This window comes from Drosophila novamexicana, unplaced genomic scaffold (genome assembly GCF_003285875.2).
Source record: "Drosophila novamexicana strain 15010-1031.04,08,12 unplaced genomic scaffold, DnovRS2.1 tig00000689-arrow-pilon, whole genome shotgun sequence".
Lineage (NCBI taxonomy): Eukaryota > Metazoa > Arthropoda > Insecta > Diptera > Drosophilidae > Drosophila > Drosophila novamexicana.
Genome location: NW_020824818.1, coordinates 2,370,660 through 2,387,242, shown reverse-complemented (window position 1 = coordinate 2,387,242; position 16,583 = coordinate 2,370,660). Strand labels below are relative to the sequence as shown.

The window sequence follows — 16,583 nt, the reverse complement described above, 5'->3', positions numbered from 1 at the left end:
CCCCCCGCCAGTGCTATACATAGTTTGTTTAATTAATTTCACAATACAATCCGCGAGCCAACGTATTTGCCCATAACAATAACAATACACCTGGGCTATCAATATGAGTGTTCCAAGCTTGCCCCAACAGCGGGCATCAAAAACTCCAACAAAAACCCCAACTCGAATCCAGCATAGCTGGAGATCACATCTGGCGCCTGGGGCAATGGCCCCTCGCAGCGCCCTGCTATTATTGCTGATTAGTCTGGGCCTCAGTCTGGGATTTGTGCATTGTTACGGTGAGTACTTTTCACATATACCTTAACAAATTCAATTAGTCTAAGTTTCATACCAAATTCCTTCTCGTTCCACACTGACATCATGAGAGATACACAACAAAAATACAAATGCATTTGAAAAACTGAGCGAAAATCAAATAGAAAGTATAGAAACTTCGGACTGGGCTAACAGTTAAAATAAATAATATGGCGCAATTATTGCTTGAAAATCTAAACATGTGAATAATTAAGAAATGACAAATATCGTATTAGTCATTTTTACGCGTATAATATACAGTTTTTATATTTATTTTTATTTCTTGTTTTATGATTTGACAATTAGTATGTTATATTTGCAGAAGGCTTAGTTAAAATAGTTCAAAAGAAATATTGGCTTATTAGAACAGTCCTTGAACCTTTTTCGAAGCATATTCTCAAAATCAGTGTGCATATTTACTTAAAATATGATTAACTCGAATGTGATGATATATTTGGCACGCCGAAGATTTCATACCCTTTTAGACATTTTCCTTATGTAGATATGTATGTCAGAATACTGAAGCTCGTAAATGCTGAACTTGATTAATATATTAATATAATATAAAAACAATTTTTCGACCGATTCGTTCTATAATTCTATATTATATCGTAGTGCGATATTGATGAGATTCGGCTTATAGATCATAAGCAGCATAACTTGACTAATAAATGTCGAATTTGGTTGAATATCTTGATAAACCCAAGATTTCTCATACAAAAACTTAATTTTCAACCGATCGCTCCAATGGCAACTATATCATATAGTGGTCCGATTCGGTCAGTTAAGATGATAGCTTTAAGACAGATACTATTAGTTCGCATAGAAACAGACGGATAGACAGTCGGACGTCAGTCAACTCGACTGTTAATGCTGATTCAGAATATATATATATATACTTTATGGTGAAGGGAGATATCTTCCTCCGTATCAAAATCATAAGACCCTCTACAAGGGTATAAAAATGGAAGTGTTTTAAGTCCACCTAATATCCGCCCTAAAGTGCTGTCTCAGCGCTCACAGCTTCTTCCTTAAAGATAATATGTAACTAATATACGTATGTCCAGTTTGATCTTTTTTTGTGTCAAGCATAAAGTAAAAACAATTGAATGTAGCATCTCTAAAGATGTTAGCCAATCAAGTGAAATAAAAACAAAAGGCAACATAATGAAATTTGCAAAGAAAGGTGGAAACAAAACGAACGGGGAGACAAAACGTTTGCCTAGGTCGAGTTAACAACGATCCGAGCAATTCCATGTTTAACTTCCCCATGCCATGCCGCATGTGGTGCGGCGGTTGAGAGCATGTGGGTGGGTGTAGGGGAGTGTAGGGGAGTGTGGTGGAGTCGCATACAATGGATAATAACTCACATTGTTTGCAATAATTTCATTAGGCCAGACAACAAACGATCTGCTGTGCATAAATCAAATGATTAGCAAATATTGAGTATAATATAAACAAAACGAGCCATGAAATGGACCGACCAGGGGAGCAGGGGAGGAGCGTTGGCGGCAGCTAACTGAAAAAAACCGCTAGAACGGCCAGCTGGCTGGCTGGCTGGCTGGCTGGCTGGCTGGCTGGTTGGTTGGGCGTGCGTTGACATTTGACTCGGTGTCGGGCCACTGGGCCACGCCCACAAGCTAACCGTTTGTTCAACAGCATCGTACGTGACCGACCGGCTCGAGCATCAGTCAGACACCTGAGAATCGATAGCCTCTGTCGTCGTCGTCGTCGTCCCCACCCCAACGTCCGCCAACAGCCCAGGAAATGCTCGTGCAAATGCTTATGCATAATAAATTGCCAGCGCCGTCGTTTATCGGTCAGTCGGAGCCGCCAGATCTCGCCATGTCTGCCGATATGCTGTCACTCGACGAGACAGACAGAGACCCAAGAGGTGTATTGGGCCGTGGATGACGTCAAGCGAACGCTAGCTGGTTAACTGATGCTGCCTGCCATTATGATGGGTTCATTTGTTGTAATTGCAATCAATTTGACGGGCAAGGAAATCCAATTGATATTTGTCTTATTAGTTGCCTTTTCTTAATGCTCAGCCAGCCAGACAGTGTATCAAAGGCCTTACGACTATGTGTGATAGTCAGAGCATTTCTCGTTAGTTGCCTTGTCTAAGTGATTCAGCCATTTAGGCAACTGAACAATTAGGGCTAGAATCTTCCGGGTTTGAATCTTAGCCTTGTGCCTGTGCCATTTGCATAATAAAATGGCGACTTGTTCAATATTTGACTAAAGTAGACTTAAATTCCTGTAAATATAGCTTAGTTGCGAGTAAAGCACAATACATTTTGTATGCATTTCTTAAAATGAATAGTAAAACAAATTAAGCCTAAGCCTAACTACAGGGTTATAGCAAAATAATCATGTAAGTTTGGCAGAGCCAGCTCTATAATTTATACAATTATAAATATTTCACACAAATTTTCAATTATTAACACCATTTTTTTTCTTTTTTGAAGAACCATTTAAAGAACTATTTTCTTATTTAACTATAACTATTAATTTTAAAAAAATTTATATTTGTCTTAAGAGGTTTGTAGTGAATCCAAATTTATTTTCTAGTTGTTGTTGGGCTCATTCCTAATTTGAGAATATTTAAACATAATACTCGATTATTCAATTATTCGATTATTTATTTAAATTGCCTTTTGTTTATCAGTTACTTGATATTTTCATAAATGTAAATAATCAAAATTCAAATTGCAAATCTTGTGTAATGCTATAATTCTATAAGCTAATTTGCAAAAGTTGTTTATGGTCACTTTGGCGCGACGTTAACTGTCGCAATTTATTTAGATTGATTTTTATGTTATTTTATGCGTGCAAATTACGCATTAAATTGTGCCAGTTAAGATCGGAGAATGCCATAATGTTGCTACGCACTTAAAAAAAAAAACAGCAAATACATAAACATGTAAAAAGACAAGTATTTGAACCAGCCCAGCGGGCCAGTTTTTTTCTTGCAAAGTAAATCAGAGCTGAAAGATTGTAGATCGTAAAGCTATTGCTTTAATTAACTGCAAAATTGATCGAGCTGCGGTCAGGGCTCTAAGTAGAGGCCCCACCCCGTTTGGTAACAATATTTAGGCCCAATTAACATGTTTGTGTGCCATTTGTTGCTTGGCTTAAGCGTTTTGTATTGACAAATAGCTGACAACAGTTGAGATTTAGTTTGTTAAATTGTTGCTGCAGTCTAAGTGCCGTTTACTACATTTTCAACATTTTCAGCAGATGTCAAGCGAAGGGGTTAACTAGACATAAATTGAGCTTACTTGTATTAACAACAATTGAAATGCCGCGCCCCCATGCGACGCCCTACAGTCATTTTTTTTTAACATTTAGCACAGCAGCTTTAAACACGCGCCGTTCAGAATTAAATACAGCCAAAAGCGTATCTAATTATTAATACAAAAATTAATAAATTTTATTTTCTGAGCATAGCCCATGAATCACAAAGTAAACGCGTGCTAGCGCCCGACTTTGTGATACCCTGTACAGCTTGCCAATGAAATAAATGTATTTTGATACGCTTAAACCTGGAAACTAAACTTAAACTGTGAAACTTGAACAATAATATGTATTTTATCAAAAGAGAAACGGAGATTCCAATAAACGTGCATGCCCAATTAAAAAAAGTTGAGTCCGACTTAATTTATTATACAAAAAAAAACAGGAAGCAGAAGTCATAAATATTCAATTACTGATTACTGCCAAATACGAATACTCTATATTCAAAAAGCTGTCAAGCATACACCATTTAAGTTAATTTATGTACACTACACTGTAATACCGAAACGGAAATTCACTAGATAAATATTTAAGCAATAAGTCTTTGATTCGTTGGAGGAATACTCGAAAAAACGAAAAAAGCTTTTGAGAACTTTAAGTTTATTTGAAATAATGAATTTGTGGATTTTTATTTTTTTTACCTGTTGGTTCTTCTGAAGGAATACTACAAAAAAGGTCTCAGAAGCTGAGCTTTAAGTTTACTTGAAATAATAAATTAAAAAGTTTTCTTCGCATTTTTGTTTCTCTGACATGTTATATTTATCCAGAGTAGAATAACTTATGACTGATTCTATATATATATATATATATCCCTTACTTACTGTAGTTGTGACTAGAACATAGAGTATACTCAAGTCGGCCAGAAAACAATTTGATCGGTTTTATTTTTAAGTAGGAACTCCCACTAGAAGATGATTAAAGTAAACCCGTTTAAACAATTAAAGGCAACGGCCGCAACCAAAAACAAACTGAAGCGTGTGATTAAATGCATTTATTTGAGTAAAATAAAAAACAGTCAAATGACAAATTTAGCTACAGCTAAAAAACGCGATCTTAAAAAGTTATTAAAAATAAAATTCAATTAGGTTTGTTTGGTGTTTGTTCTTTTTTATTTATTATTTTATGTAGCACACTTGAAATGCCAAATGTTTTGATTTGACGTTGGAACAAAAGATTCGCTAAACGTTTTTCAGGCGAATCGACTATTAAAACCATGACGTTGACAGCAAAGAGTCAGCAACAACAACAACAACAACAACAACAACAACAACAATAACAACATTACAGAGCATGACTATATTTTGTGCCATTTTCGAGAGCAATGCTCGCACGTGTGCTCACATATGTGTGAGTCTGTGTGTGTGTGTGTGTGTGTGTGTGTGGAATGATGGATGGCAACAACGACTGGCAACGTTGTGAGACTATATTTAAACAGCACAGCACAGAGGCAACAATCATTCAGAATCAGATCCGGTTAACCAAAAACGTAGCTAGCAAAACAGCAACAAAATTAACAGCAACAATTTACTCAAGATTTACTCATCGCTGGCGAACACGAGTGCGCAAACGCAGCGGAAGACTCAGCTGACTCTATGTATATAAATATATATACACATATATAAATTTGTATATATATATATATGTATATTTATATTGCGTTGGTGGCTTTGGAATGCCAGAGGCAAACACCTGCTTCACAGCTCGATGTGTTTGGAAAAACATACACGAAATCACGGATTCTCCAAAAAGAAAAGGAAACAAAAAAAAACAGATTATATTATTGGTAGAGGCATACAGAGCACAAGAAACTTGCATTTATTTTCAATTTAAATCATTTACGATTTTAAACAATGTAATTGTCTATATAGAAAATAAATATTTATTTATTAATTAGAGTAAAAGAGTCTAAAACTTAAAAAGAAGTGAGAAAAATACATCAATTTATTTGAATTCGTCCATCAAATGATATTAAATTGTTAATTAAATTCGAATCTAAAGCGGATTTTAATTTAAAAATAAATAAATAAATATTGAAAACATTCAATCATAATTGAAGTTTGCAATTTAAATGCAAATGAGAAAGGGACATACATATTTTTTCTGAAGCTATTTGAAGTTATATTTTTGAGTAAAGAATTAAATGATGCCATATTTAATCCAATTTTTGTTTTAGTGTAAGAAATTATGACAAATGTTAGTGAACATATTTTTTATTTTATTTTATTTAAACCAAAATCATTAAAATGTAAAGCTTTCTTATAAAATCTATAATTTTTAACCCAGCATTTCTTGCTGTGTATGCATATATGTATGGTACATGGCAACCGCTTCGTATCGGTTCGTTAGCAATTGTTGCATTGTATTGTTGTTGTTCGCTTTTCTAACGTCGACGATTTCACGTTCGTTTTCTAAGTCTTTTGATTTTGCTCGTCTTTCACTTTCATTCGCTGGGCCAATGCGTGACATTGGGCAATTAGATGGTTTATTGCAATTGGGTTATCACCGTAGTACATATATGTATATATACTATAATCTGTAGACGAATTGTGTTAATGTGAGTAAAATTTGTTGGTGAAACTTTAAAACGCCCTTAACTGGAATTTACTTACTTTCGCAGAGTTTGCTGAGCCTCAGCGCTATTAAAGTCAAGTAAAACAAAATTGTTCAACTATTATAACACAAAAAGAAAACGGTCTCAACCATTCACCCACATGAGTGTAAATCTTAGTTTAATGCTACTTAGAGTGTGGAAATGTTAGCGTTATTAACAAAGTAATAATATGGCTGTATCTCATAATTGAGGTTTCCCTTTACCATTTACTCTATTTATACTCTTTCGCAGTCTTTCAAGTTCTTCATGTCCCCAATCGTTCCGTAATCGAGCTATTGGATGTAAGATTCTGCTCATAAAGATCCTTTGCAAGAGTATATAAGAAACAAGTTTATTAATATTTTCATTGCATTCGACTTAAATTGTTTATTTTTCTATGCAATATTTCCATCTGCATTGCGTTTAATCGATTTGGAAAGGATAACGAATAGATATAATTAACTCCTCCCAACATCTGCTCCTAAATGAAATCTTATTTGATGTACTTTAAAACGAAAACCTTGCAACTACATTATTTTACGAAAGTATTTAATTATGATATATATAATATAACATGTATTAGCGTTAATGAACAATCAACAAGAAAGGTAATGACCTGACTTGATACCCTATGCAGCTCAGGGTCTTACGCAGCCGGAAACGCTCGAGCAGAATTATATATGAAATCCATCATATGAATTCGAATACCTTTTGTGCATTTTATGACTGGAACCAAATCAACTCTTTATGTTTATGCGAGTGTGAAGAAGTTGACCCAATCAATTTGTCACAGGCGCCACAAAAAAGTTTTGATACATTGACACATAAAACTCATAAAAGACAATGAAATCTATTTGTTAGCTGTTAATTGGTTGCCAATTTGAGTTGGCCAAAAAAAAAATGCGCACATGACTTAATTTCATCTAAAATCAATTAACACCATCTATATAGCCATATTGCCATGCAGCTGTACGCCAGGCCATAACTGAAAGCCTAATGAAGCCCAAAAATTCTTTTTCATCTTTAGCGGCTTAATTAGACGACAAGAAAAAGTTGTCAGCATCTCAAATAGTTGGCAAAGAATGCAGTCGCTCCAAACGCTTCAAATAATACTCGACACAGGCCGAGTATTTTGATTTTTTTTATGCGCTGAGTATTTTGCTTACACGAAGCCTTACCTTTTGGTCATTTTGGCATTTTTATTTCATTAATCCAAATGCCAGTTGTTTAATTAAAATTTCCAATATTGGCTTTTGTAACATAAATGTAAATAATTAAAACAACTAATTTGATATTTTTTTTGAGATCATGGCAAGAACTAAGTGCTACAAATGTGCTTTATGTTTTTAGAAGTAATAAGATAAGCAAAAACACCCCAAAAACAATAATTATAAATTATAACTTTAATGACTAATATTAATCGTGTGACTACTGTAGTACTGTTCTCTGCGATTTTCATAAATTTACTAAAGAATTTGTGTATCTGGTTTCATAATTATAAGAAAATGGAAACGACACTCCTCCTTGGCTTTCTAATTTTATTTATGCTATTTTGTTGTGTGTGTGTGTCTGTTTACAAAATAACATGAAATCGAAACTACACAAAACCAATAATTATAAATACAAATTATGATTCCTTTAATGAATCGTGTAAGTAATATATTGCCAAGCTTTCCTGCTCTTTTGTGCGATTTTCATAATTTGATTAATCATGTGTTTATCTGTTTTTGAAAATATACAAAATCTAAACAACACAAAGCACAACAATTATAATAATAATTATAATTCATTCTAAAATTCGTGTGATTAAGATAGTTCCCTTCTTGCTTAGGGCTTGCATTTGCTACTTCGTCATGTGAGTGTCTTTTTAAGAAATAATTATAAATAAATAAAAATTAAAAATGGAAATAAGAACTCCTTATATGGAGTGTGGGAGTGAGAATGATAGTCCTGAATGATAGTTTCCTTCATGAATTTAATTAAAGCCCACATACATGTGTGTGATATTTATAAACATCTGTTAGGTTAAGTATAATTAATGTCTGTTTAGATTATTTATTTTATTTAATTAAAATGCATTTACTTGTTTTTCAACTTTAACTTAAAATTGTTTATAATTTATCGTTTTTGTTTTCAGAGAAAATGTATAGTCAGACTGAAAAGCAGCGCTACGATGGCTGGTATAATAATCTTGCCCATCCCGACTGGGGCTCTGTGGGTATGTGCATTATATAGAATATGAATATGTAAATGCAACAACTTTCTAATTGTGCTTGTAAGACGGAATACCATTAAAATCAGTTTCGTCATTTGATCGCACTTATTTGCATTAGCACGATATCATATTTGCATAGTCTCAGGCATTAAATGTAATACGAAAACGATTTTCAGATAGCCATCTGGTGCGCAAGGCGCCGCCCTCCTACTCGGACGGGGTGTACTCCATGGCAGGTGCTAATCGACCCTCGACAAGGCGGCTGAGTCGCCTGTTTATGCGCGGGCGCGACGGTCTCGGCTCCAAATTCAATCGCACCGCATTGCTGGCATTCTTTGGCCAGGTGGTGGCCAATGAGATTGTGATGGCATCGGAGTCCGGTTGCCCCATTGAGATGCATCGCATTGAGATCGAGAAATGCGATGAGATGTACGATCGTGAGTGTCGCGGCGATAAATATATACCCTTCCATAGGGCCGCCTATGATCGCAGCACGGGCCAGAGCCCGAATGCGCCAAGGGAACAGGTGGGTGCACGCGGGTGAAACGGCGGGCGGGGCTGGTTACCAACTGGTGTACAAATGTCGCAATAAAACCTACTCCGCAGATAAATCAAATGACTGCTTGGATTGATGGCAGTTTCATTTACAGCACCTCCGAGGCATGGCTCAATGCCATGCGCTCCTTTCACAACGGCACCCTGCTCACCCAGAAGGATGGCAAGCTGCCGGTGCGCAATACAATGCGTGTCCCGCTCTTCAATAATCCGGTGCCCAATGTCATGAAGATGCTCAGCCCGGAGCGTTTGTTTTGTAAGTGTTACCTCAAATGTTAACCAATATAGATACAATATATATAATAATGTTTATTTGTTTTTTGGTTTACTTTTCGCAGTGTTGGGTGATCCGCGCACTAATCAAAATCCCGCATTGCTCTCCTTTGCCATACTCTTCCTGCGCTGGCATAATACCCTGGCGCAGCGCATAAAGCGCCTGAATCCCACGTGGTGTGACGAGGATATCTTTCAGCGTGCTCGGCACACGGTTATTGCCAGTCTACAGAATGTGATTGTCTACGAGTATTTGCCGGCCTTTCTGGGCTCCCCAATGCCGGCATATGAGGGCTACAAACAGGACGTGCATCCGGGCATTGGTCACATCTTTCAGGCGGCCGCCTTTCGCTTTGGCCACACCATGATACCGCCCGGCATTTATCGGCGTGATGGCGAATGCAACTTCAAGCAGACTCCGATGGGTTATCCGGCCATACGTCTATGCTCCACGTGGTGGGACTCGAGCGTAAATATAACCGCATATTGTCCGGCTAACATTGGATTAATCATATCTTAATGCAGGGCTTCTTTAGCGACACCAGCGTGGAGGAGGTTCTTATGGGTCTATCATCGCAAATATCAGAGCGCGAGGATCCGGTTTTATGCTCTGATGTGCGCGACAAGCTTTTTGGACCCATGGAGTTTACGCGCCGGGATCTGGGCGCTCTCAACATAATGCGTGGACGCGATAACGGCTTACCCGATTATAATACAGCCAGAGAAGCATATGGCCTGCAGAGGCACAAAACATGGATGGACATCAATCCGCGGCTGTTTGAAGCGCAGCCCGAGCTTTTGGAGTAAGTTCATGAACAAAAGGATACGAATATCCTTCAACATTTGGCCCAATTATTGAGTATGTGCGATTTGATTCGATTTAATTTGAATTACTATTCTTCACGTAGGAGAAAATTTTTAACTCTGATCTAAACTAATTAGATTTAATAGAATGACTGAGCCGGGCAATGCCGGTTAACAAATGGTTAGAATATGGATGTACAATTGGGTATGAAGAAATACTGATAAAAAAAATATTTATGCATAATTGTGCATGTCGGATATAGTAAGCACAGAGCGACTCTATCTGCAGAGTAGACATTGCGTTTCTTGAGAGATTCTGATGGGGAGAGAGGAACGTGGGAGATAATTAATTTGCTCTCTATGTTGGTGCCTTTCTTCTGTTATCTGATTTGTGTATCCAGCCGAGAGCAGAGAGCGCTCACGCAAGGAGCGAACATATTGAATGGTGCATGTGTATTGGTGCGAATGTCGGCGTAGCGTAGGCGCGAGCTTAGTGCACAGATTTATTCTGAGGGCGTCTGCCCTGCTGATCGGACGTGTGCTGCACGTGTGTAAAATTAAATGTCTCTGCAAAATTATAAAGATTGCTGGATGTAATGCCAATTCTTATAATCAATATTTCCGTTTACAGTATGCTCAAGGAGGCCTACAATAACCAGCTGGACGATGTGGATGTCTACGTGGGCGGCATGCTAGAGTCCTATGGCCAGCCAGGCGAGCTCTTTAGCAATGTGATCAAGGAGCAGTTTCAACGTTTGCGGGATGCGGATCGTTTTTGGTTTGAGAACGAGCGCAATGGCATCTTTACCGCTGAGGAAATTGCCGAGCTGCGGAAGATCACGCTGTGGGATATAATAGTGAATAGCACAGATATCGATGAGGATGAGATACAGCGTGACGTGTTCATGTGGCGCACGGGCGATCCCTGTCCGCAGCCGATGCAGCTGAATGCCACAGAGCTGGAGCCATGCAACTATTTGGAAGGCTACGATTACTTCTCTGGCTCCGAGCTAATGTTCATCTATGTGTGCGTCTTCCTTGGCTTTGTGCCCATACTCTGCGCCGCCGCTGGCTACTGTGTGGTGAAGCTGCAGAACAGCAAACGGCGTAGGCTCAAAATACGGCAGGAGGCGCTGCGTGCACCACAGCAGAAGGGCTCCGTGGATAAGATGTTGGCGCGCGAATGGTTGCATGCGAACCACAAGCGTCTGGTCACTGTCAAATTTGGGCCCGAGGCGGCCATCTATACGGTGGATCGCAAAGGCGAAAAGCTGCGCACATTCGGTCTGCAGCACGTGGACGTGGTCAGCGTGGAGGAGTCAGCCACCAATCATATAAAAAAGAAGCCCTACATTCTGATGCGCGTGCCCAGCGATCACGATCTGGTGCTGGAGCTTGAATCGTATGGAGCGCGACGCAAGTTTGTCAAGAAGCTGGAGGATTTCCTGTTGCTGCACAAAAAGGAGATGACCCTGATGGAGGTGAATCGCGAAATTATGCTGGCCAGGGCAGAGACCCGAGAGCGTCGCCAGAAGCGTCTCGAGTACTTCTTTCGTGAGGCATATGCCCTGACATTTGGCCTGCGGCCGGGCGAGCGGCGGCGTCGCTCCGATGCATCCAGCGATGGCGAAGTGATGACCGTAATGCGCACCAGCCTGTCCAAGGCGGAATTTGCGGCCGCTCTAGGCATGAAGCCCAACGATATGTTTGTGCGAAAAATGTTCAATATTGTCGATAAGGATCAGGATGGACGCATCAGTTTTCAGGAGTTCCTTGAAACCGTGGTGCTCTTCTCGCGCGGCAAAACGGACGACAAGCTGCGCATCATATTTGATATGTGCGACAATGATCGGAACGGGGTCATCGACAAGGGTGAACTAAGCGAAATGATGCGCTCGCTGGTGGAGATTGCGCGGACAACCAGCTTGGGCGACGACCAGGTCACCGAGCTGATTGATGGCATGTTCCAGGATGTGGGACTCGAGCACAAGAATCATCTAACCTATCAAGATTTTAAGCTCATGATGAAGGAATATAAGGGCGATTTTGTCGCCATTGGCCTGGATTGCAAGGGTGCCAAGCAAAATTTCCTGGATACATCCACAAATGTGGCACGCATGACCTCGTTCAATATTGAGCCCATGCAGGATAAGCCACGCCATTGGCTGCTCGCCAAATGGGATGCCTACATTACCTTCCTCGAGGAGAATCGTCAAAATATCTTTTATCTTTTTCTATTCTATGTGGTAACCATTGTTCTGTTCGTCGAGCGCTTCATACACTATTCCTTTATGGCCGAGCACACGGATCTGCGTCATATTATGGGCGTGGGCATTGCCATCACACGAGGATCGGCGGCATCTTTGTCCTTTTGCTACTCGTTGCTGCTGCTGACCATGTCCAGGTGAGAATTATCTCTTAAGACTTTACGCACGCAACTAACCATTCCCACTTGCTCGTAGAAATCTCATCACTAAGCTTAAGGAGTTCCCCATACAGCAGTATATACCCCTGGACTCGCACATACAGTTCCATAAGATTGCCGCCTGCACGGCGCTGTTCTTCTCGGTGCTACACACCGTGGGGCATATTGTCAACTTTTATCATGTGTCCACACAGTCGCACGAGAATCTGCGCTGTCTGACGCGTGAGGTTCACTTTGCCTCCGACTACAAGCCGGATATTACGTTCTGGCTCTTCCAAACGGTCACCGGAACCACGGGCGTTCTGCTATTTATCATAATGTGCGTTATATTTGTATTTGCACATCCGACCATACGCAAGAGGGCCTACAATTTCTTCTGGAACATGCACACTCTCTATATTGGCCTATATATGTTGAGCTTGGTTCATGGTCTGGCGCGTCTAACGGGGCCGCCACGTTTCTGGATGTTCTTTTTGGGACCCGGCATCATCTACACACTGGACAAGATTGTCTCGCTGCGCACCAAGTATATGGCACTTGATGTGATCGATACTGATTTACTGCCCTCGGATGTTATCAAAATCAAATTCTATAGGCCGCCAAATCTAAAATATTTGTCCGGCCAATGGGTGCGTTTGTCCTGCACCGCCTTCAGGCCGCAAGAGATGCATAGCTTTACGCTAACCTCGGCACCGCACGAGAACTTCCTGAGCTGTCACATCAAGGCACAGGGACCCTGGACATGGAAGCTGCGTAACTATTTCGATCCATGCAATTATAATCCAGAGGATCAACCTAAGATACGCATCGAGGGTCCGTTCGGTGGCGGCAATCAGGACTGGTATAAATTTGAGGTGGCTGTCATGGTGGGCGGTGGCATCGGTGTTACGCCCTACGCATCCATACTGAACGATCTGGTCTTTGGCACCAGCACCAATCGCTACTCGGGCGTGGCCTGCAAAAAGGTATACTTCCTATGGATTTGCCCATCGCACAAGCACTTCGAGTGGTTCATCGATGTGCTGCGCGATGTGGAGAAGAAGGATGTGACCAATGTGCTGGAGATACACATCTTTATAACGCAGTTCTTTCACAAATTCGATCTGCGCACCACCATGCTGGTGGGTCTTAAAACCAATGATCTCTTTGTATTTTGTTTATAATTTTCCTTTCTCTCGTTTGCAGTACATATGTGAGAATCACTTTCAGCGTCTCTCGAAGACCTCCATATTCACGGGTCTCAAGGCTGTCAATCATTTTGGTCGCCCAGACATGTCAAGTTTTCTCAAGTTCGTGCAAAAGAAGCACTCCTATGTAAGCAGCCATGCAAAGCATCTGTATAAGATCCGCATTATAACACTTGAATATCAATTTACAGGTATCCAAAATAGGCGTCTTCTCGTGCGGTCCCAGACCGCTCACAAAAAGCGTCATGTCCGCCTGTGATGAAGTGAATAAAACACGCAAATTGCCTTATTTTATACATCATTTCGAGAATTTTGGTTAGGTCTGCGTACGCCTAACTCTACTCAACTCTACAATTATCTGCCAACTACTATACAATCACAACACAGCACACAAACAAAACGGATTAATTTACGAATATTATGAATAGTATTTAGTTTCATTCATTCAGCATTTAAGCGAATTTAGTAGCACCCCCTTCCCTGTCCCTTCCTCGTGTACTGTTAATTCACTTAACAATCTCTCACGTATGTAACTTCATAAATTAGTCATGTTCTACAATTTAGTGCATTATGCAAATTTCCATTGATGTTTAGCTACAATCACAACACAACAACAAAAACAATACAGCGGCCCTTACTCTATATACTTATACTTATGTATGTATGTGTATGTGTATATGTATATGTGTATTTATTGAAAATATGATTTGTTATCAGTTTTTGTAAACCGTTCGCATTATTTATTAAAATTTACATTTTAATTGAAACAATGAACTAATTATTGTTATGCCTCAACACAGATATTTATTTGTTTATGTATAAGCTCACCTGGTTTTATAATTTGAACTGATTGAACCGGAATTGTATATGGATGAAATTCTAATATTTTATAAGCAATTTTATCACTTAAACTAAAACAAAGTTTTATCTAACTATGATTGGGAGCCGCACAAGTAAGTAAATGTTATATATAGTATGGTTTGTTCTTTCCTTATTAACGTTTGTTTTGATTTAAGAGGCACTCCCGTATACCCTAAACGGATGACTTCTCAGCAAGATTTCGCTACGCGTTTGTAAGGACTTGTTCTATCCAGGTATGTTAGCTTACTTATATAAAATATTTTCAGTGTATATATTCGTATACAGCTAAGTTTATCAATAAATAGCTTAGCTATTTATATTTGTCCTTCGCATTATCGGTCCTCTTGTTTCCAATTTCTTTATACCTATCTATCCAACGGTCGAAATTTGCGTTATAATATAAGTAAATTTTTGACGTCCTCCAAATATAAAGTTGTTATTTTAAATTCTTATCTTATCTTCCCTTCAGTAAGAACTAAATATTGCGGTTTAAACTGTTTAAAATCTGCAAGTGTATTTAATCTTCGAATAAATTTGTTCATTAAAGCGACAAGCAGTGCAAGGGCACACTCAAGCAGTTCAGCAAGTAGTGCAATCAAAGGTCTGACTAATATTTGAGGTCGCACTGTAGGAGAATAAAGCGCATGCGCCAGCTTCAGCTGTTTTATGTTTTCCGTCTTACGCCAAAAACAGAAAAGGATGCGCTGTGTAAAAACATATCCTTAACTGAATTTAATTAAGAAACAACAATCTTTTGAATGGAGTTGGACGTGCTTCGCCTAGCGGTGGACTATTACCACAATCTGCTGAACGCGGAGCTGCACATTAATGAATGGGTGCAGGATCGGTAAGTCAAAGTCCTTAACTTGTTAAACATTAATCTAATGGCAATTTCTCGCAGCCTTAGCCTTGCGGAGCCATTGTTTCGCTTCGTCAGCGTTTATCTGGAGCCGGGCAATATGTTTAATGTGCTTATACCGTTGTTGGGCATCTGCGGTCAGGATTTGCTTACACATCTGGTCTATGCACTGAGTCTGGCCAGTGCGGTAAGCTCCTTCGAGAAATGGTAAGTATGCCAGCTTCAATTAGTTGCCAGCATACATCTTAATAGCTCTACACCTACAGGATATATCCGGAATGGCGACCCCTCTGGCGGCTACGCGAACTCTACGCCGATGTGCATGGCATTAGGCCGCGTGTCGCCTTGCAAAGTCATGATCTGAGCTGTGAGACAAGCGGCGGGATGCCCTGCGCTCACACCATGACCTGGACGGCTTTGCTTATGGTTGTGAGTGTTCATTTGCCGCTTAAGGGCCGATCCGCCAGCTGGCGACCACTCGTGCATCTCTTGATTGGATGCTGCACGCTCTGCATGTGGCTGAGTCGCCTCTATCTGGCCACGGAGTATCTGCATCAGTGCCTGTTGTCCACTTATATTGCGGTCAGTCTTCTGGCTAGTTGTCAACGGCATCTGGACCACCTGTATGCCCAGCGACGTGGATGGGCTGTGCTGCTGGTGCTTCTGTTTGGCTGCATGGCCGTCTCAGTTTATTTTATCAAGCTGCAACTGGGAATCGATCCACACTGGTCAGTGCGGCAGGTGAGTCGCTTAAATTATTTCAGCTTAACCACGTTGTATTAATCGCATTCCTTTAGTCTTTTAAGTGGTGCCCGGAACCTACCTATATGCGACATGAGAGCAGTCCCATCTTTCTGCTGGCTCGAGATCTGGGCAATCTAATGGGCGTGGCACTCTCATTACCCTTGGTGCAGCTGTATGTCTATTACCTCTAAGTGTTTGTAGCATATTCTACTAAAATTGCATTTACTTTCGCACGCAGAAAAACGGACGAGTCCAAATATTCGCATCGGTTTCTGGGGATCGCCATGCTGGAGCTCCTGAACTATATCCTGCGCCTTTGTACACCCAAGCAGCATGGACGCTTTCTTTTTCTAGCCTATGAATTTACACGAAATGCTTTGCACTCATTAATACTTCTAAAGGCCTTGCCCAAACTCCTGAATAAAAATAGTTAAGCAGATGTAAATAAAGCTATATTGGTAGCAACTGTAGGTAGG

The 16,583-nt window shown here is 40.0% G+C and overlaps 2 protein-coding genes across 3 annotated transcripts in view; both read left to right on the top strand.

Annotated features, from left to right (window-relative positions):
* LOC115763068 (dual oxidase) overlaps window positions 1-14,363 on the top strand; it is a 28,280-nt gene extending 13,917 nt beyond the window's left edge. Inside the window, exons 2-10 of one of the 2 annotated variants that reach the window (XM_030705496.1) lie at window positions 8,322-8,402; window positions 8,576-8,925; window positions 9,006-9,210; window positions 9,293-9,696; window positions 9,753-10,030; window positions 10,663-12,435; window positions 12,494-13,577; window positions 13,642-13,770; window positions 13,835-14,363. In XM_030705496.1, the coding sequence (XP_030561356.1) occupies window positions 8,327-8,402; window positions 8,576-8,925; window positions 9,006-9,210; window positions 9,293-9,696; window positions 9,753-10,030; window positions 10,663-12,435; window positions 12,494-13,577; window positions 13,642-13,770; window positions 13,835-13,963 (4,428 nt within the window). In that variant the 5' untranslated portion in view covers window positions 8,322-8,326 and the 3' untranslated portion in view covers window positions 13,964-14,363. Of the gene's footprint in view, window positions 1-8,321; window positions 8,403-8,575; window positions 8,926-9,005; window positions 9,211-9,292; window positions 9,697-9,752; window positions 10,031-10,460; window positions 10,595-10,662; window positions 12,436-12,493; window positions 13,578-13,641; window positions 13,771-13,834 lie in introns of those variants that run through there. The other variant, XM_030705497.1, reaches the window with a different exon arrangement.
* A 294-nt stretch (window positions 14,364-14,657) lies between these two features.
* Window positions 14,658-16,583, top strand: LOC115763155 (glucose-6-phosphatase 3). Its single transcript, XM_030705606.1, has 6 exons — window positions 14,658-14,737; window positions 15,052-15,351; window positions 15,406-15,570; window positions 15,630-16,104; window positions 16,161-16,279; window positions 16,346-16,583. Exons 2-6 carry the CDS (start codon window positions 15,263-15,265, stop codon window positions 16,539-16,541), a joined length of 1,044 nt encoding a protein of 347 aa, XP_030561466.1. The 5' UTR covers window positions 14,658-14,737; window positions 15,052-15,262; the 3' UTR covers window positions 16,542-16,583.